Below are 21,606 nucleotides of genomic sequence, written 5' to 3' on the forward strand. Positions count from 1 at the left end.
CTTCAGTCAGCCCAGGACAAATTAGGAGGGACACGGTGCCATTACAGGCATTTTAATTCCATCCCTGTTGTGCAGTGACTTCCCTTGGTGCAACATCACTCGATTTGAAGGTCCCCTTCATAAGGGCACGTCCAGCTACGTCTTCATCCACCAGTCTTGAACAGGTACAAAAATAAGGGTTTTGTTTGCAGAATAAGTAACGCCAGGCAAAAACTGATCAGCGAAAAACGTGTGCAAGTAATGTCAACAAATCAAACACCATTAAACAAATAATAAATAAATCACGACCTGGGCATAACACATGTGCGTCCATAATCTTCTGCAACATCTTTTAACTCAGTGCTACAAAGTCATGACGTGCTGGGGTGTGTGCAGCTATAAAAGCAGAAGAAATGGTAGTCGATGGGACAAGTGTTTATTTAAACATTTTTAAAATGTATGAAATAAATAAAAAAACTACGCATTTAAGGAACTTGCTCCAGAACAGACACATGATGACAAAGCAAGTTTTAAAAGAAAAAAAAACAGAAACATTCAGGCATACTGCAAGCACAAGTATTAAATATGACAAGAAAAGGACTGGATGGAACCTTCAAAGAAAAGCAAGACTGTAGCCTGAGAATATTACAGACTCGGGCTTCTGTCCAATCAGATTAAGTGGCAAACGGTCATCAGGCAAGGACTGTTTGCGGTTATGAAGCACATAACTCCTTTTCTTGTCACAGTTCAGATCAGCAACACCTGGGAGTGCAGGCATTTCAGTGCAGTTAAAGTCCCTGCCAAGCCAGAGTCTTGTTTCCATCATACCAGTAAGCTCAGCTCCGCATCTGTGCCAGTGCCAGGCAACAAGACTGGCTTCTTCAGTTTCAGGTGAAGCTTAAAAGTTAAAGGCCCATCCCAAAAAGCGGATAACGAAGGTGTTGGAGCGACCCCGGTGTATAAAATAAAAGTGAAAATAAGCAGGTGCATGAGGGGCTAGTGGAAGCACTGCTGGCAACGACCATCCTTCTGCCCATCTGGAGACTTGCCACAATGTTCATTGACAAGAGTTTTGGGAGTTTGTAAAGCACGAGGTAGAGCGTTTTAATGTTGCCTATTCTTCACACGTTTGTAAGGGTGAAGTGAAAAATAATTATATATACAAAATTCCATGTCTTACTTTTTTTTCTCCCGAAGAACAGGTGAGATGGTTGCCTGCAATCAGCGAATGGCTGTTCCTGGTTTGGTGGCAAGATCCACTGTCGTCCACACACTGCGATGTCCTAAGATTCTGGTGGTGTGCAGGTAATGTTATGAAACCCAGGGTGGCAAAGGTTTCAGGGGAGGAAGCTTCCTGGAAAAAGACACCCACCAGCCATCCTCTGCTTTCACAATGCAGCAGCAGCATCACCAATCCTTCCTAACCCACACAAGCCATTTGCTCCTAGGACATGCAGTGGATGGTAGGGAAAGAGGACAGAAGCAACATGAGACTCCTCAACTCTGCCTGCAACACTGTTCTGAACTTGCATTGCAGTCAACCAAAACCATTCTTTTAACACAATGATCTGGCAAAGCAATGTCAAACACAAACAAATTTATGAAGATCACAGAGTTAAACGGTATTCCTGATGGAACGTGTTTTCCTCTGTAAGGTAGACTAATCGCAGCATCTCAGCCAATGCAGGAGATTGTTCTTCCATGTCTGCCGCGAGAAAGCAATTGTAGTACAGCACAAACGTCCTGCGGTTTGGGTTTTGAAGCTGTACCTTGTAGCACTGAAAACCAGCATGATTTAAAATCACACAAGCTTAACAGTCGAGAGCAGGATCATTGACCTCATGCCACAACTTGATGGTCTCTTGAGGTGTCCTTCGATGTACCATGATTACATCTCGGTAAATGCAGAGATTCCCTTTGTCCTTCTCTGGAAAGTCAAAGGTCATGAAGCCCGGGTGGATCTGTGGATCAACGCCAATGGCCTTCAGACACATGCCCAGGTACACATCATCAATGGGAAAGAGCAGGATGTCTTGTGTGGCAGAATATAGCCGACTGGCCATATCCCGTGTGAAAAGAAGACCGCCACCCCCAGCATATGGCGGATAGCTACCTTTGTAGAAGCTCTCAGGGATGAAGTACTTTAGCTTGGGGTCACGTATGGGAGTGGCATTGTGGATGACATTGCCCACAAACAGGTTCTGCTTTGCACTCGAGTTCAAGCCTGAAATGTAAGCTGCAAGGTTGTCAGAGGACACGTAGACATCTTCGTCACCCTTGAAAATGTATTTTGCACTAGGGCAGTGGCCATCCTCTAGCCACTGGAAGAAGAGAATATCCTTCAGCGTCAGGTTAAAAAAGGTGTCATGAAAGCCCCACATAAGAATGTCCCCTTTCCTTCTCCTCTCGAAGTCCAAAAGGGGACTCAGGTTTGGGTGGCCACCCTCTGGGTCCTGCTTGCCTAGAAGGAAAACGGTCTTGATGGTCAAATTGCCCACTTTTCCACTGCTTCCCCAGGTGTCACGGATGGCCTGCCGCTGATTAAAGTGGCCAACTTGGGATTTGATGGCCAACAGCAGGTCTGGAGTCTGGTGGCAAACATCTGGCGCATCGATGACCAAGGAATAATTCCGACAGTGCATGGACAGAACAAAGTCCTTCATGTGATCTGGGTAGGAAGTGAAGTCATGGACCTTGGAGGTGGTTATCACAAAGGGCTCAGCACAGCTTTCGGGAAAACTGAGGTTGAACATTTGAGTGGTGTTTCTCAAGATGGGATTGCCCAACCGATCCACGTACAGGGTCAACAACTGCCACAAAGCGAGACTGGCAAGGTCATCCCGCCGCCATAGTTTACCCTTCAGGGTGACAAATGTATCCTGTTCAGTCCCCTTATTTTTCCTGTCACCGCCCGGCCTCTTGGACAAAGTCACAACTGTGTAGACAATGATGTTCGCAGCAAAGAGACAGAATAACCAGGCATACAGTTTAGCAATTCGGACATTCATTTCTTGGGTCTGTAAAGGAGAACAAAAAAGTAACCATTAGACACATTTTCCAATTTCGAATGGCAATTCAAGTTTAAGGTTAAGTTTATTTATAGGTTTGAGCTCTGCAAAGACTGTTCAATTCAACCTCAGGGTGCCACTCTACTCACTTACCTTGAAGGCTACAGCAGATTATGTACCATCTGCAAAAGGTCTAGTGCAAACTGTTAAGGAGGCAATACATTCATTTAAAAAAAGGAGTTCATTTACTTATGTTGACCTTTCAGTTTGCACACCCAAGAGATCACATCCTCTGTGTACAGGTTTATAAAGGCTCTGATCTGAAGTTCCCCCCGTTCACCCTCAGGGCAGCACGGACATGTGATCACCTGTTCCATACATCTACAGGTGTGGAACTGGTACTAGAATGGAGGACAATGCCACTGCCTTATACAGGCCTAGCACAGGGTCTTGGGGGTGCAGGAACTGAGAACGATCCGATTTCCCCCCACCCCCCTTTACATGTCTACCAAAGGGATCCACTGGCAGTAAGCACAAAGGGGAGATTGGACAACCATTTATAATTAAAAAAAATAATTTAAAAATAAATAAAAAAATAAACACATTTCTGCTATAAACGAGCAGGGCACATTCCATTGCATTCACAAACCAATCCATTCTTGCCAGTGTCTAGGTCTGGCTGTGGAGAACTTTGGCTCGCTGCCAGAGCTCTTGAAGATGTACATTAGAAGACTGTTGGGCCAGTTGGATGCTCGGTTATACAGAAAGAACTGTAGCCTAATGTCTTCCATTTCTGTTGCAGCCATAATGTGCAATTTATTTTCACCAGTCGCTGCACTCAGTGACAGTACTGTGCTTGACCACCTCCCCCCACCCCCCACCCCCCACCGCCTCCACCAGCCTTGCAGCACACTGGCGGATTTTCAAATTCGTCATGAAGCCAACACCATTAAACCAGCCAGAGTCAGCGCAGTGTTAATTATGAGGCCCAAAACCTGAAAAGGAAGACTCATGAAATATTGAAAACAAAATCAGGACTACAGAATTACCGAGCATCCAATACTGTTAGTCCTCTGTTTATTTTGACCACCTGGCACGCCTAGCCACCATCTTGGAAATTTAAGACACTCCTGACAACAGTATTGTGGTTTCCTTGCATGTTCCATCTTGGAAAAACAATTCTTCACATACAGGACACTGCTTGAATGATAGTAAAGGGTGAAAAGTCAGAAGGCTTATAGTGAACATACATGCAAGCACATGGGCAGAAATACTATTACAAGACGACTACCATTTTATTGTGCATGTCTAGTCTTTCTGCCCCGACCCCCCTGTGACAGTCCTGTAAGGTGCCTGGAGGACACCACATCCCCTTTCATTGTCTCTGCTCTGCCCCTGCCTGAATCCATCATTCCTGCCACTCAGGCCCCATATTTTACAGGCCTTCTCCCTAGGATTCCAGGACTCCCTCACATTTCCGCAAGCATGTCATACCTGCCTCAAAGTGGTTTACACACGACAGTCCTTGCAGGGCGATCTGCAACACCCATACATTGGACCTGCATAAGGGTATGGGTCAGGAGGAGGAGAGTAGCACGTGGGACTGAAGGTAGTCGAGTACCCGGAGGCATCGCACGTAGAAGGGGCGATCGTGGCACAGGAAGAACAACACCGAACACCGAGTTATCATTCATTTGCTGGATCTGGACTGGAGAGACTGAACCTTCTGGTAAACGAAAGTGGGGCATTAGTAGTAGGTTGTGTGGCAGTCCTCTCTTTTCGGTGTCTGTTCCCCATTGAGCCTTTCTATATAAGAGGCAGCAGTTTGCTTTTCCCTGGGGAAGGGTACATGTGCCAACTTTGAGAGCTAGGGGCTTAAGGCAGGTCACGGATGAGGAGGTGGCCACTGAAGGTCAGGGGTACTCTCCTGTGTGGGTTGGGACCAGGGACGTCATTTCACCAAAATGCCAGTGGTAGCGGACGTGACATCACACAACTCTTGACCCCCTGATGACATCACAGGAAGTGATTTCATTTGACCCCAACCCAAAGTGATATTGCAGGAAGCGATGGAACACGACCTTTCACCAGTTGACAAAACAGGAAGTGGCATCACATAGCATTGTACACTACGAAAAATATGGTTACGACATTGCTGTAATGGTATGTATATTTCATACAAGAATGGATCTCCATATGGATCGTTAAGATCAGTGTGTATAGACCCATATTTAAAATTACTGTGAATGCAAGCAGACGTCCATGACGAAATGATACTGATGTGTTATTATATAGCACTTACGCTTAAGCCCTTTATATAGAAAAAATATGCACCCAATATCACCCAACCTGTGTTGGTACTCATTTATCGACCTCAGAAGGATGAAAGGCTGAGTTGAGGCGTTTAAGAACAGACTAAATCAGTGACTCACCCCCTGAAGTGTGCCTGAAATAAACCTTTAATGAGTCTAGCAATTATTGTATAGAATTCTAGAAAGACACATTATTTGGTATTCCTACACTTTCTTATTTAGGGTCAGTGCTGAAAGTGTTTGACTTGTGACACACCTGTTCTTATTTTTATTCTTTTTTTTAAGGGGCCTGAACACCAAGAAAGCCACCAGCCACTCCCGAAGTAAAGAGCCACATGGTGCTGGCCACAGCCCAGGAGCTTGCATTACCAAAAACAAAGTCGCAAGGGAGACCTCTGGCGACCCCTAAATGACGTCCCTGGTTGGGACCTCTTTAGTTGGTGTCTATTTTTCGCACATTGAGGGGTCTCTTTGCCCATCCCTACAGGATCCGCCAGGGGTGGCTGTCCTGATCTCATGGGGGTTTACACTTGTAGAGGATGGGGTTAGGGGGGTCTGTGTCCATCTCAAGAATGAAGGAGATGTATCAGCAGGGGGTGTGTGGACATCCAACAGTGCACCTTGCAAACTTTCAGCTGCTTTGCACCGGATCTGCTTTGAATAAGTCCTACAGTAGGACTCCTGCCCACACTGGTCCCAACAGCAGCCCGCAGCTTAGCGCGATCAGGTGAGCGTTGCAATGCACATACCTGGGCACGTGTGACCTACAGATAGGTTCTTTAGATGAACGCACACAAATCCTCACCATGCAGCCAGAAAGGGGCCCCGAGTGTCCGTGCTAAAGGCAGGTCATGGGTCACGTTGCTCTTGCATGCCAAAGCAGGAGGGAACCGTGCTGCGGCCCACTGGCAGGCCTGTGCACTCCGGTCATCCGCCCAAAAAGACCCCAACGACACATGACATTATTGAAGGTATTCAAACTGCTCATGCAATGGTTGCAAAAACCCTAAAAAGCACTCGGAAGAAGCCAAAGATATACATTAATAGTTCAATCCATCAGTCCTTTAGCCTACCCAGTAGACGTCATATTTTAGGCCTCCAGTTCATGTCCCTTTTCCTAGGTTTAAACTTTTTTGGTCTAGAAAATCTGGTCACCCTAAAAACATGAGACCTGGAGTCACTGGGAGCCGATTTTCCTGAAATCGAGCACTGGGGAGGCAGCAGGGGAGGATCCCGTGGGCGGCGGCAGGATCTTTGCACAAGTGCCTGCTGCAGCGAGAGACCACAGGGCAGCTAGTCTGGTCCTGCAGGACTGTTTTTTTTTAATTTGTATTGTGTAAAGCATGCAGGTTGGGGGGCGGGGCAACAATTTTTCATCATAGTGCCTCTGCCCACACACCTTCGCCCTTTTGCCAAATGTAAGGAATACGGAGCGGAGGAACAGGCCTTCCACTCTCAGTCGGACCCCTCTCTAAATCTGTCCCGGCAGCCTTCCCGTTAGCTTGATGCACCCCACTCCAGTGTGTGCCCTGCACTCACACTTCTCCTGGTGTCCCCTCAGGTTTACCCTCATCGCCATGTGATGTTAAAACAAGGGGGCGCGGAATACATGGTTGCTCGCTGTCGAAAACAGCTCGGGGGCAGTGTCCATCATGTTCATGAAGGTGACGACGGAAAGAAAGAACAAGATGGAGAAGGCACCCAGATAACCGGGGAAGGGTCCTCCTCCACCCTCCTCCCTGGGTTAGCAGGAGGGATAAGTCCAAGCGCGCCAAAGCACTTGGGAGTCCCCGTCGCCGGAACCTCTCACGAAGTGTCGAAAATCGTCCATCCAGTCGGTCCATCTGGGGCCTTTGGTGGCCTGAGGAGTCATAGTGAACGGCGGGGGCAGTCGTAGTTGAATCGACTTCGCCACCCGTGGCAGTTGAGGCGAGCCCTGGCTGGACCCCGGGTTGGAGGTGCTCATGGCGCCTGGGAGAGAAGGCCCACGGGTGCGCGGGCGGGGTCGCTTCCGCGGAGGTTCGACGGAGGAGGTCCGGCAAGGCGGATTCGGCGGAGTGCCGTGTTGCGCGGAGGTGGAGCAGGAGGAGGGGGCTCGCTGGATCGGCCACCACAGGCGGACTGCCGTAGGAGGAGGACTCCGGTGCGCGGGAGAGATCCTCGTCGCCAAATGTTGCCTAGGGGTCTAGGCCCAAATGAAGGACGCACACACGGAGAGATAAGAGGAACTTCTTTATTCTTTCACAACCAAACTGGAACTGGCACTCGCAGCGCACGTGCCCCATAACCCCCTTGCCCAGTCAAACTCCGCCTTTCCAACGGAGGGGGCTCACGAGCGTTGACCCCTTGAGTCCCGGGTAACAGGGGCAAGCCCCATATAAGTGGTGGGCGCTGGCTGCACAGAACTTACAGTCTGCAGCAGAAGGACGCCCGCCGATGCGGAGAAGGATTTTCGTTTTTGCAGCAGTTTTCACGGTCTCTCCGAAGGACGTTCCAGTCCAGCAGCATGATCGAGCCAAGGAGTAGGAAGAGGTTCTGGTGGGAGTGTCGTCGGAGCGTGTTCCCTGCCTGGGGTCGCTGCTTGGATCTGTCTGGTGCGGAGGAGGAGGATCGGCGAGATGAGGCGGTGTCAGGTGCAGTTGCCGGAGCCACTACGGGCAGGGAAATGGAGCCTGGATCTACGTCCGGAGAAGCGGGGGGGGGGTGAGTCGCCGGAGCCAAGGATGCAGAGCAGGCGGAGTCACCCAGTAAGGCACGCAGGACAGCTGCGTAGCAGTTTGGAGGTGAGCGGGAAGTGACCACCGGGCCGCTTGGTGTGAAGAGGGATAATGCGAAGTTGTCGAGGACATTTCTCGGGGAGAATCATTATGCAGGCGGACAGTTAGGAGGAACCCGGGCCGCTATGGAGTGACGTTATTTGCGAAGAGCTTGTTGCTACAGAGCTGGCACAGCTGCACCCCGCCATACAGTGTATCCAGGGCATGATTGCACTCAGGCTTTAGGGATGAGTGTGTCCATCCGGTTTCATAGGCCACTGTTCCTATGATGTTCACATAGGATCTTATCACAGTGGCACAGGCATGGAGCCCTAGTTCACAAAGTATTGGTGGGGACCTCTCTAGGCTCAATAATGCTTTGGGGCCTAGGTCGAATGGCCATCTTTGATAGCAGCAGGGCACTATTTAAGGGAGGGTGCAGTGGGGGGCCGGTAGCGGCCGTTTTAAAAAAAATATATTAAATAGTAAAGTAGCACATTTAGAGACAACACACGGGCTCAAAAAAGTACTGTTTGGCCACGTTAACATGGCTGCTGTGCATTGCACTCCGTTCACTCTTGAGGATGGTCACATATGCCACCGAAATTATGCAGGTGCCTCCTGAGCCTTTTTATTGCAAATAATAAAAATGGAGCCTTTAGCCTGGAGGCAGTCAGCGTAGCAAAGGGCCTAGCAAACATTGTCCATGCACTACAGTTCCAAGCCTGAAACGTTACCTATAGGGCAGCCTCCAGCAGGTTAGCGATTGCCAGGCACCTCTGACTAGCCCATCTCTACTAGTGAGTACAACACGTATTATCCACTTCTCTGCAAAAGCTCAGTAGGAGCGTAACGCAAACATAACCCCCTCTGCAAAATGACATGCGATATGGGGGTTAGTTGGGGAGGGGGAGAGTTAATTGTTTGACCTGAGCACCACATGCCCAGGTCCAGGCTTGCAATGTACCCGACCGGTTCAGTTGGTAGGATCATTGGCGGCGAGCGTGGAACTAGCTGCCAACAAGGGCCTGGATTGAGGGAGTGGCCACCGAGAGCAAGGTAGAGTTCGGCAGGGAACTTCCCCAGGACCCGATATGCGGTAGGCAGAGAGGAGAGTTTGAATCCAGGTTATAAGGGCAGCTGGCAGGCAGCAGACAGTACAGTTATAAGAGCAGTCTTAGGGTCTCCGGTCAGCTGTGCCACAAGCACAATTTGTAAGGTAGTTTGTATGTGTTCAGCTGTTCACGCATTACAATGTTGATTACCACGTGGTCGTTATGCGAGTGGTATGGCATTTTTCAGGTTGACTCGTTTGAAAGGTGCTGTTTATTGCGCCCAACGCCGACCGAGGGGCCAATTAAAGATAGGGGTAGTAAGAGAGGTCAAAGCGGACAGCAGTTAACGGGGCTTGGTAAACAATTTTGGTAAACTAAGTTGATTTGTACGGTTTATTGCTCCGTTGTTTGCCGTGTGTTCATGGGTAATGTACTGGAAACATGGGCAGGACTGGAGTTGGTAGATGGGTATAAAGTATGGCTGCCTAGGATTGGGTTTAGTTTTGGGCTCGCTAAAATGGTCCTTAATACACGCAGTGGCGTGCAACTCGTCCGAGAGGCCATGGAAAGGAATGGGTAGCGAAAGAGGTCAAAGTGAACAAGCAGGTAACGGGGCTTGCAGATCGTCCCCTCTGGACGAGATAGGCCCAGGGTACGTAAAATGAACGGGCATGTTTGGTTTAATAGGTACAGGTTAGTAGATGTACCCAGGGGGAAGGCAAACTATTCATTACGCGGGCACATGGTGCAGCTTCCATTGCTAGCCGTAGTTGGTTGTAAACAGAGGATGGGTGAAGAGCAGAGCTTAGGTTTGGACCCGCAGTGGGGCTTGAAGTATGCATGTGCCTTTGTGATGGTCAGCTGGCTGGAAATCTTGCGGGTCCATGCGCGGTCAAGGAGGCTCCTAGGGGCCTTCGTTGCAGGTGGAACGTCCGGCTTTGTAGCTCAGTGCTTAATTGGGTCACGGTGGTCGTCGAATGGCCGAGTTAGGTAGTTGGGGGAAGCTGCTTATGTGCTCACCAATTTTCATTTTCTATGTCTGATTTGCATCACAGCGCAGGAAATTATGGATGGAGGCGCTGGCCATGTAGCAAGGCTGCCCCGCTGGAAATCTTGGCATATAAGGTGGTGTACGCAATGCAGTATGTTTGTGTTTGTTAGAATTATCTCGACAAATATTAGTACCAGCAATTTTTTCCTGCTGCTGTTTTGCAGCGGTGTTGCCGAAGGTAGATCCTCCCATTGCTTCATGGGAGCCATAGGTGGCGTGATATAAACAAATTCCTATGGGTACGATACACGGCCACCAGTAGGCGGGTCAAGGTGTTAGCTGGGCACCTTTCATCTACCGTTCTTGGCCGCCCAATTCACGAGTGTTGCAAGTGGGGGGCACAGTCATGTTAACAGGGGCTCTAGGTTTTAGGGCACACTACGCAAATAATTTGAGCACATTACGTTATTTCAAAGGGCGAGTAGTGCAGATATCTAAAAGGGATCTCGATTTGTTATGCTCGTCTTTTATATGCTAATTGCCACGGGGAAAAGGGTGCACAATACTGCGACAGGTGGATCATGGCCCGCATGGCAAGCAAGTTGTTTACTGTGATTACTCACACAGTAGTTCACGGTCACAAATAGTGTGAGCATTCAGGTGGTGAATGGGAGGTTAATAATTTTCCATATATCCCAGGGGATAGCTCAGCTGTAACATTTTCTCGCCTTGAGAGCAAGACACAGAGCAGCACAGGTTCGAGCCCCGGGTCCGCTCGTGAAAACTTCTGGGTATTAAGCACATTATAAATAAGCTATCATATCATATAGTGAAGGAATTCATTTAGTTATGACGGTGCTTCAGCTTTCAAGGAGGCCCCCCCCCCCACTCCCGTGAAGTAATAAGGGCTTGAATGTAGATAGATACCCTTGAAGGCTGCCGTATCTGTGCAGGGAACTCGCGTTCATTGTATGGGTTATAACTGATTCGGGCAAGGGGTGAGGGTTCATGAGGTGCTCAGGTCAGATGCTGAACCGCCGAGGTGGATGCATAAGAGGGTATACCCTACGAGGCAGGTTGTTCAGGTTGGGGACATGGTTGGGCGTACCGTGTCACTGCAAGGTCTCGTAGTTGCAATTGCAGTGAAGCAGGAAGAGAGGGCCCTGTGCTATCCCTTGAGCTTCAGAGGCGGCCATGAAGGATACAAATACACAACTCAATTTACTAGCGATTGTGCGCTGGGATCGGTTAAATTGGAACAATATAACGCCATGGGTATGAAACGAAAGGTGGGATAAGTTTCGATCGAATGGGGTTAAGTGGGAGCAGAGGAACAGGAGTAGAAATAAGGTCATCAGGAGGTGGGGGTTAGGTAGCATCACCAGTACAAGATTATGATAGCAGTGTTGATATTCGGACTTTCAACTAAAGGCAAACAGGATTCTTTTAACGTGGCAGCTGACCCAGGGGGTGGCTAGATTTCTGAAGGTTTGACTGGGTGCCATGTGTCAGGTGTTACCAAAGCTACAACGTGAATTAGGAAAGGCTTCATTCTCTAAAATAAGGTGTTAAGCAATGCATTGGGGTACAGTGTTGGCATTAGGATCGGGGCTTAGATTAACAGGTCAGCAAGGCCAACTCAGCCTTTTATCCTTCCGGGGTCGATAAACAAGTAGCAGTGTTGGTGGTGCATCTGATAGGTAGCAGTATAGGTTTCAGTAAGACGCTACTCAAGTGCCAGAAAGATGACCGAGGGTGGCCTAAAGGAAACAAGGACAAGCTCAGATTGTCCGGGTCTTGAACGGCACTCCTCCAGCCTGGGATCGTCTGCGGGTAGGAAGTCTGCTGGGACTATGGCTGGGGAGCTTTGGCCTACTGAAGCAAGTCTATTCAAAAAGAGGATGGCCCAGCTCCGCCCGGTCATGAGCGGCACTCCTCCAGCCCGGTAAAACTCCTGCAAGGGTAGGCAATCCACAGAGGATTAAGGTGGGTAGATTGGGCCTACATGACAAATAAAATGGATGTGAGGAGCCTCCCTTTAAAAGTCCAACGGCGAGGGGGGCTTTACTAAAGGAATTAAAAGGTCAGCTTCCACCGTCAGAAACAGCGCTCCACCAGCACAAGATCTCTGGCAAGGGCTATCAATCTGAGGATTGAGGGGGGCATGTTTAGCTTGATAAAAAATGGATAGGACTGAGACAAGGGGGAAGGAAGGCAAAGTTGGTTTTTGAAATTCTAACAAAGGAATAAAGCTCAACTTCACCTGTCAGGAAAGGCGCTCTCCCAGCATGGCAACTCCTGCAAGGGCAGGCAGAGCAAGGATAAATTGGTTGGGGAGCTTTAGCCTAATAAAATATGGAGAGGAACTTACTGTGGGTGAAGTCTGACGAACGAGTTGACCTCACAGCTCGGTTAAACAAGGAGCCGGTGGTCTGAGATCAGGCCAAGGCAAGAAAGAAATGTGGAAGGGGCAGAAGTGTTCCCCAGACCAGGCACGACCTCGTCAAAGGTGAAGTACCTGGTTGAAAATGCAAAAGACGGAGTACACTGGCCAGCATGGGGCATGGAGGTTTTACAAAAAATTGTGCACAAAATGCACTAAACTCCTGGAACTATGAAAGTGGAAAGGGGGGAGCCGCGGTGGGCGGTAACCCAACTTCGGTGTGGTGGTGTTTTGGCGACCAGTGACAGACTCCGAATGAGCCATTGCAAAGCCGGAAGGGTCTTCCCTCTTCTTGGACCAGCGCCTCTTGGGAGCCTAATCGGCGGGGGCGTCTGGTGGTAGCAATGAGGGCTCAGCTTCCCCCGAATAAGCGGTGCTCTCTGAGCCCAGGAACACCTGCAGGGGCAGGCGGGTCTCAGGCACGAAGGGTTGGGGGAGTTGTGCCTACTGTGGACTTTGTTGGGGGAAGCAGATTTTGGACACAGAGCAGTCGACGCACCTTCGGAACTATTTTCACAATGGTTTGCTGTGTTTTCTATTATGTGTGAAAATAAATCTGTGGCCTTTTTATGCCAAAAAGAAGACATGTCTCATTCTGCACCTTACTGGTGGGAAAAGAAAGTGGCTAAGAGGAATGAACATGGGTGATGTATGTTGGCATAGTAATGGACAAATGCCCAGGTTATCGCTTCTGCTCCTCTTCCCCTGCGGCAGAAGTGGGGCCTGTGCCCCCTCCAGTAGTTTCTTCTGTGAGCAGAGACACAGGGAACATCCCGGCACAAGTGGGATGATTATACAAACTCCAAGCCATAGTTGCCACAAAACGCAGAACAAAGCACACAAGCCAACTCTTTCCTCAAGCACCGCACTTGTCACAATTATTGAGACACGGCTGCAGAGTGGGCCTCCATCCTCACTTTGATGTTGGCTCAGCCGAAGTTCCTATAAACCATCCAAAGAAGACCATGCAGAAGGACCTCCCAGTCTGGTTTGCTGGATCTTGGGAGGGAAGGGCACAAGGTTGCCGACCCACCGGTCCACCAACCAAGCCGGGCATATTACAGGAACTGCCATCTACAGTCACTTGCTGCAGGAGTGTGCCAACAGCAGGGTCATACATCGGCACTTATGCTCGAGTACTTACCAGAAGGCCACCTGGAATAACAGGTGGGTCAGTGGCTAGGCGGTGCCTTTGCACCCTCCCTGTGTCAGGGGTCCCACCAGGCATGGGGATTCCTATTGGAAGAAAGTAGGGAGTTGCTGGTCTTGAGAGTCACGGAGGTCTCATTCGGTAAAGACAAGAAGGTAATGGAATGCCAACCCCAAAGGATACTGGGGCCACTAACCTTTGTGAGAACTCAAGAAATGATATCAGACAGAGCCTACGAGATGTGAGCTACCATTAGAACATTTCTTATAAAGATTCCTAAAACACATCAGGTTTGGCTCAAAACTCTACACAATGTGGATCCAGTTGATGCAAAGGAAGCTAGCTTTCTCCACATTTCCTCCAAAAACATAACAAGCATTGGCAAAGCCAACAGACTTGGCCTTCATTTATGCATCAATTATAATTGCTATTGTTCTTTTATAACACGCTTAATACCAGCGAGTGGTTTCTAAGCGTGCGATCGGGATTCAGAACTGTGTTGCACAGCGTTGTCTTGCTTCCAAGACAAACGCATTGCCCCCAATCTATCCTCCGCCCCCCCCCACTCCCATTAGCTTTGTACATGAGATATTTGGATATCAGTGACTTAATGTGCTCAGGTACTTATCCCATCTGTCAGCTGTTGACATTTTATGATGGCCCGGGTTTGCAATTTAGCGTGGGTGTGTGGACTTTGTGCTGATTGATCTGGATTAAGTTATGAGGACTAAGTGTTGCTAAGGTGTTCTGGGATGGGTTGGAGGCACTGTTCTGGGCTGAAGTGGGCGAGAGGCAGTGTGCTGGGGTGGGTCGGTAATAGTGGTGCTGGTCTGAGCTACAGTGGCCCTATGGTGAGTGGTGGCAGGTATTCATTTTTTTGTTTAAAGCACAGACCTAGCAAGAGAACAGCAGAGCGTTGTATGGAGTGTGGGTAGCCGGCATTTGGGCTGGCATCTTAACAGTAGCGCAGTACTGCGAGGTCTGTGCGTCTGTTTATGCGTCCATTGGAATTAGTCCTTGGTCAGGTGTTGTTGGAAGAGCCATGTTGAGAGATTTTCAAAATTGGAAAATTGTGGGGGCATTTCGAGCTGACACCGGTATAGAGTACCAGAAGGCGAGTGTGTGACAAGAGGATTGTTTGCGGGTCCTTTATTTGCAGACCAATTGAGATTCAAGACGGTTGTTCGATTTGCTGCGCAAGGAGCCTGTGCCAATAGATATGTGGAGCTTAGCTTCCAGGTGCGCTGGTGTGCTACTTGTGAGTGCTTGTAGACGATGCATGCAGTCTTGAACAGTATCCTGGTTTGGAGTGGAAGCCAATGTAGTTGGCGTAGGATGGGGGTAATTCGGTCACATTTCGGTGCTCCCGTAGTAAGACATGCTGCAGCGGGGTGGACTGCTTTTAGGGGAGCCAAGTGAGCAGCTGGGAGCCCTGTCAGGAGAGCATTCCCCCCCCCCCATCGATGTGCGAGACCACAAGGACCTGCACTATGGTCCGGAAGTCCTGCGGCGGTAAGAAGGGTTTGATTTTTCAAAGGGTAGAGATTCTGAGCCAGGCTATTGGGTCTTCTTGGCTGTGTGTGTCTGGAAGGACAAGCTACCGTCAATGGTAAAGCCTAAGGATTTTGCTGAGTCTGAGAGTTGTGAATCACATCCCATTTGGTGTGCCAGAGTTATCAAGGTTAAGTGCAAAGTGTGCCACAGTAAATTAAGGTGTGCTGGGATAGGTGTGTGAGTGGGCTCGGGTGGGGCTGGGATCGGAGTTCTGAGGGCAGAGCGGTAGTTTGTTGGCAAGTGGTGTTTTGGTTAATGGTAACGTTGATATTTGTTAATATAGCGCCTTACGCCAAGGCGCTGTACAAAACCAAGTTTACAGTACAATAAAAAATGAACAGGTGGATACAATAAAATTATATAGATTACAGTAGAACTCACAGTACAATTAAGGCAGAAGTAAAAAGGTATTTAGGGCTGAACCGAAGGTGGAGTAATAATGAGTAGACCGGAGGGAGAGAGGGAGAGGAGCAGAACAAAAAAATAAAAAAAATGAAACGAGAGGAAGCACAAGGGGGACGAGGAACAGTTAAAAGAAAGTGGGTTTGGGAATGAAGAGTACGGGAGGGAACATAGAACGAAACAAGAGAGGTAAGGTAGATAGGAGCAAGTCCATATAGAGATTTAAATATGCTGCAGAGAAAATTGAATTCAAGCCGAGAGTGAAAAGGTAGCCATCGGAGAGAGGTCAAGGAAGGGAAATTGAGTCACAAATAGGTAGGAAATACAAGGGACAGAGAGGAATTGAAAATAGATTTAAGGGGAGCTAGGTGGCAGACCAAAAAGAAGAGCCGAATAGAGAGAAAATTAAGGAAGAAAGTTAAGTAGCACTGAACGTAAGAAAAGGTCTAACTTTCCGGATGTTAAAAAGATGAAAGGGGCCGGAACGAGATGTAATAGAGATATGAGCAAAGGAAAGATTAGTGTCAAGATGAAGATCAAGGTTGCGGATAGTCCGAGAAGGGGAAAAACAAAAAGAACAAAATGGAGAGGGTATAGTATTGGCAGAAAAAAAAAATAAAATGAGAACTTCAGTCTTAGATATATTAAGGACAAGAAAATGGTCCGACATCCAAGTTCTGATTGCGGAAAGACAAGCAGAAAAATGTAAATTTATATCAGATGTGAAAGAAGAAAAGGATAGATAAAGTTGGGTGTCATCGGCATAAAAGCGTAAAAGAGAAGCATACGAAGAGAAGTGAAATGGACTAAGGACAGACCCTTGGCTGTGTGTTTCTGGAAGGACAAGCTACCGTCAATGTGATGGGTGGAGTGAGAAGTTTGAGTTCTTAGAGGAGTAGTTGGGTGGTAAGATGAGCAGAGGTGAAGTGAACTTGGAAGACCAGTGAGGATTTGGAAAGTGAGATTGAGAAGGATGTAATGTATGAAAGGATGGTTGTAGTGGTGAATTGTGAAGGAGTCGAGTGATGTGGCATGGTAAGGATAGGGTGCCATAGTGAGGCGAGGGTGGGTGGGTGGTGGGAAGAGGTTGAGTGGTAAGGGTTAGGCAGAGTTGAGGTTACTGGGGTAATGAGTGAGGTTGAATGAAGTGCTGGTGAGGCGATGGAGTGAGGTTTGGCAGAGTGCTCAATGAAGTGGGTGTGATGCTGGGCAGGCAGGGAAGATGGGTGGGTGAAGTGGTGGGGCAAGGGGTGAATTGGTGAGTTACCAGGGTGAGGTATGTGTATAATGAGGAGATGAGAAAAATGCATAGTGAGGAAGCTGAGAGCAGGTTCACTCTTGGACAGTACCCCTCCCCCCCATTCCCCTTCCAGTCCTCTTCTCCCACTCTGGTTTCAGTCTTCACCTGCCTCAGACATGCCAACCCTCTCTATCAGGCAATGTTTTTGGCACATATATTGGTAAACAGTGAGCCCAAATTAAAAACAACAATACTGCCCCCGGGTTATCTTTGCAACTCTGTAAACCTTATTTTAATGTCCGAAAAACAACCGGAAGTGTAAAAAGTGCATACTTTCTGGTGTAGTTTGGCATTTTTGAGATGGCAACAGAACAACCCAATGAGAGTAAATTGCAGCTTCTTACCAATGTGAATCTACTTGTTGGTGTTCAAACTTCTGGGCCAGAACACGCCAACAACTCGTGGACATTGAAAAAGTGTAGCCCTGTACACAAGCCTTGCTGGTCTATTCGCACCTGGGGAACGGTACTCAGCCAACCCGATTGGCTGAAACAGTGGGCGAGAATACACAAATCCTGCCTGCTGTTCCAGCCACCCAAGGCCCTTCCCTTTGAGGCACTTTTTCCTAACGTGGGGAGGCAACATGGAAGCTCTCCCTGTTGCCTCCACACATTCAAAAAACCCAATTATCCCCCCCCCCACCCAACTCCAACTTACTTGCAGGACCGGAGCCTGGTCCCTGGTGCTCCTCCCATCTGGCCGCCATCAAAATAGAAACAGGACTAGGTCCCTTTTCTGATGACGGTGGCCATTTTGGAACCATGTTTCCATGAGCTAGTCCATTTTCCATTTCAATGGCGGCAGCCATTTTTTGCTTTTTTTTCTACGACTGGAGATGGGCTTGCACAGAGCTCATCACCCATTGGATGAAACGATCTGCACCCCGTTAAATCCCTAGGTGCAAAAAGCTTTCACACCCTGGATAGGCGGCGGACATTGGGTTGAACAGCCCGCGCTGATGTCCGAGCCTGGCGGGACTTTAAACCCCATGTTTGCCCCCCCAGAAGGGGAATGAAAGCTATAATACGTGACTCCCCCAGTAGAACACCCACTCACTTGGCTGTCAATTGTCAATCAAATATGGACTGAGTTCTTCATAACACCTACAGGCAGAACCATGCATGTACTCATTGAAATGCTTACAAGGGTACGGGCTTCAAACACCTTCGGTTCCACCAGTGGTGCAAATAGGCAAAGAAAATGGTGGGGATGGGGGCTTAACCCCTCAAATGCTTGTACTGAGAGGGGCAAACTTACTTCTGCAAGGTGAGCCAAACTTCCCCACCTCTCCCTCTCCCTCACTCCCCCCCTCCCTCTACGAAACCAACCAAATTGTAGAAACCGAAAACTGAATCGGCCCGCTGTAACGTTTGAGGCTTGTGCTGCTAAGAATTTAGACGAAAGTGCGGTCAGTGCAGTACGTTTACAGACAAATGTAAAATGAGCAAGACAGACAAAAGCATGACAGTTTGCAAAAAGGCAGGATTTTACTTGCCCAAACAGGGCAAGGATGCAGAATTACACTTAAAGAAAAACAAGGGCGCCTGCTGCCCTTACCCTGCATGTCTAGTGTTCATGGCAGCCTATGCTTGTTGCAGTGTTCCAAATTGTGACTCATCCAGGTTGGAATCCCATCACTTGCGAGATATGGGGGTGAGTAGGGGATTGGTGTGAGTGAGGCGCGCATTAGGTGGCACATTTTTATAAAGCTGTTCTTGAATATTTTCTGCAGAGTACAATCCCAACAAGAAGCATTCTAACCAGAAGTTGCTGTAGTGTAGTGGGTAAGTCACTTGACTTTGCTCCTGGTAATACACAAAGAGAAATGAACACAGTATGCACACCAAGTTATAGAAAAAGATTCTTATAATGCTAATAGAGATTTAGTGAGGTGCAGAGGAGAAAACCACTGCCTTGCCACTAGGTAGTCGTACATAACAAGAAATAAAATGGAAGTGTCCACGGGCTGTGGAACACTGGCGTCCCCTGCACACTCAAGTTATTGCCAATGGCAATCAGTAATTCACTAAATATAGATCATGTTCTTAGGGATCTACTTAAATGTTCTAATTATAACATAAATTGCTTACAGAGCAACGAAAAAATAAAGATAAAACTCAACATATAAAATGTGTTTGGAATAGCTGGCTAATTCGTCACCAAATGGGGTATACTCGAAGGGTCATACTCACTTATACACTTTCTTAGTCTACAGAGGTAGTAATCATAAAGTCACTTCGTTATTGATTTCAACAAGCAAAGGATTTATTGATGTATGCCCGTCTATATTCAGTAATATTACCAATTGTTGATCATCATATAGTGCCATGACTTTAATCAAACAGTGTATGCATTTTTGATACAGTAGAGGCCTAACTACTGTACAACTAGCTCAACACGTTTCGGGAAATAATATCCCTTCTTCAGGTGCAGAATATTCTATGTTATCAAATGTCAAATTTGAGTTTTTCATAATTTCATAGTTTTAGTTTCAGTTTTCCCGGACAAACTGTTTCTCTTCAAAACAGAAAAGATAGGGATGCTTTTAGTGCACTATACATCCATTTCCATAAACATAGTAACATAGTAACATATTTTAACCAAAAGTGTGTCTACCTCTCATCGGTGCCCCTTTTGTGTATTTCAGGCAGGAGTAATCAATTTTCAGAATGGGAGGCCCCTGGAATCCGGTAATATGGTCTCAAACGTTAACTTGAGCTGGGGAGTACTAGGAAAATAATAGGATATATATACTGAAATTAGCATGATACCATTTATAACGCTTTAAAATAAAGAATAAACATTCAAGAGGGATGTCTTCAAAAACAAGAAGTAAGAGATTCTCAATTATTTCTATATATGTATTGGGCTCACAAACATTAGAGTTTGAAAAAAATTAAAAATTATGTTTCACTCACCCCTTCAAAACTAGGAAGTCTGAGTGTCCAGTAGTCAGTCCGTGACTCCCGTGTTAGGAGAAGTCAGTACTTGACAGATTGGCGCAGCGCAGTGAGGGCTTAAATCATCACTTACAAGTACAAAGGGCGATTATGTCAACCCTTTTCAAGTCCCCATGGTGAAAGGATTAAATTATGTCCAACTGGACAGAGAAAGAACCTTAGGCCAGAGCGGTCTTTAGAGCTTCTTACCTCTCTGCAGCTCGAAAATGTTGATGGCCAGTATCTGCGGATGATGCGGAACGCGGGTGGCCCGTTTTAATATTCAAATGTGGCGCCGGCGCACGTCAGCGAGATGACCACACGGTGCGCATCCCGCACCGCGTCACAATACCAACGGGTTGGAAATCAGACATACGCGGTCTGCATCCTTCAAAACAAATTCTTGGCCCCCAGGATGCGGTCAACCCTTTACATGATGCAAGTCCTATCTCCATAGAGGATAGGGAGTAATAATTCTTTGAACTGCAGTTAATGCAGATTTAGAGGTTACCAACAGGAATGGAAAGTAGTAGTTATCTTAACTGCATATAATGCAGAACGGAAGTTTACCAAAGGGGCACCTCTGCTCACAATCTTGACACATTCATTTATTCTCATAACAGTTTAGTATCCTGTGCGCATCATGTAACAATACCGTATAGTCACAATTATTTCATAAGTGGAGACAGAGGAAATTGCTGAAATGTGAGCATAATGCTGTTAATAAAATTTTGCTTTCCACACATGCTTTCCAAGCCACTTGCACAGGTAATAAGTCCACTGGTAATAAGTCACAATGTGAACAAAAAAGTAAGTCTATAGTCTAATGTGGAAATTGAAAAATGTAGCATAATCAGATCATTCAAAAGAGTATGTATCCACTATAACTATAGTTACTTCATGTGGAGTAGTCAGTCACAGATGGCCCATAGAACAAGTCCTCACAATATTGGCAAAAGCCGTCGGCACGTTTGGGGTCACTTTCACAGGTAACTACTTACAGTGTAAAAATAAGAGAATAAGTATTTATTCAGATAGTGTGGTAGGACAAATATTCCATAATAAGATCGTTCAAAAACGAGTAAGAACCCAATAAGGCTTTAGTTTGTTCATGTGGAGTTGCCAATCACAGATGGCCCATGAAACAGGTGTCTACATTGTAATAACTGCAACAACATCACAAAAGGTGACTACGTGAGACATCCTCAAACGGGTGCAAAAATCAAACTTCGACACTATGCAACCTGCAACACTAAATCCATAATCTATGCCTTGAGTTGCCCATGTGGCATCTACTACGTTGGACAAACCAAGCGTAAGATGAAGGCGCGATGTAATGAACATAAGAGTAACATCCGTACAAAGAACGAACGGTCTCCAGTAGAGAGACATTTCAATGAGAAAAAAACACACAGTGGCGCAACTAAGATATCAAATCTTAGAGGTGGTACAAAGAGTCTCAAGAGGCGGTAATCACGCAAAAAAGATGGACCAACGCTAGCTGTACTGGATAGACAAAAATTGGACAGCACTTACCCTTATGAAATGAACGAAGATTTCCACTTAGGAGCGTTCCTATGAGTAAAAATACTACCTAGGATGCACACATATCCTCACTGGCATAACTAAGTTACACTATCTATGAATGTGCTGAATGCTTTTTCCTATATTGGGAGCACCCGTTTCATGGGCCATCTGTGATTGGCAACTCCATATG

At 47.3% G+C, this 21,606-nt stretch overlaps 1 protein-coding gene across 2 annotated transcripts in view; it reads right to left on the bottom strand.

The window, feature by feature from the left end:
• Positions 1–398: 398 nt before the first annotated feature.
• Positions 399–21,606, bottom strand: part of LOC138567002 (N-acetyllactosaminide beta-1,3-N-acetylglucosaminyltransferase 2-like) — a 185,267-nt gene continuing 164,059 nt past the window's right edge. For both annotated transcript variants that reach the window (XM_069644805.1, XM_069644806.1), the window contains one exon: positions 399–2,996. In XM_069644805.1, the coding sequence (XP_069500906.1) occupies positions 1,791–2,987 (1,197 nt within the window). In that variant the 5' untranslated portion in view covers positions 2,988–2,996 and the 3' untranslated portion in view covers positions 399–1,790. The remainder of the gene's footprint in view (positions 2,997–21,606) is intronic.

Source organism: Ambystoma mexicanum, chromosome 2p (assembly GCF_040938575.1).
Source record: "Ambystoma mexicanum isolate Mex_15411 chromosome 2p, UKY_AmexF1_1, whole genome shotgun sequence".
NCBI classification, from domain to species: Eukaryota; Metazoa; Chordata; class Amphibia; order Caudata; family Ambystomatidae; genus Ambystoma; species Ambystoma mexicanum.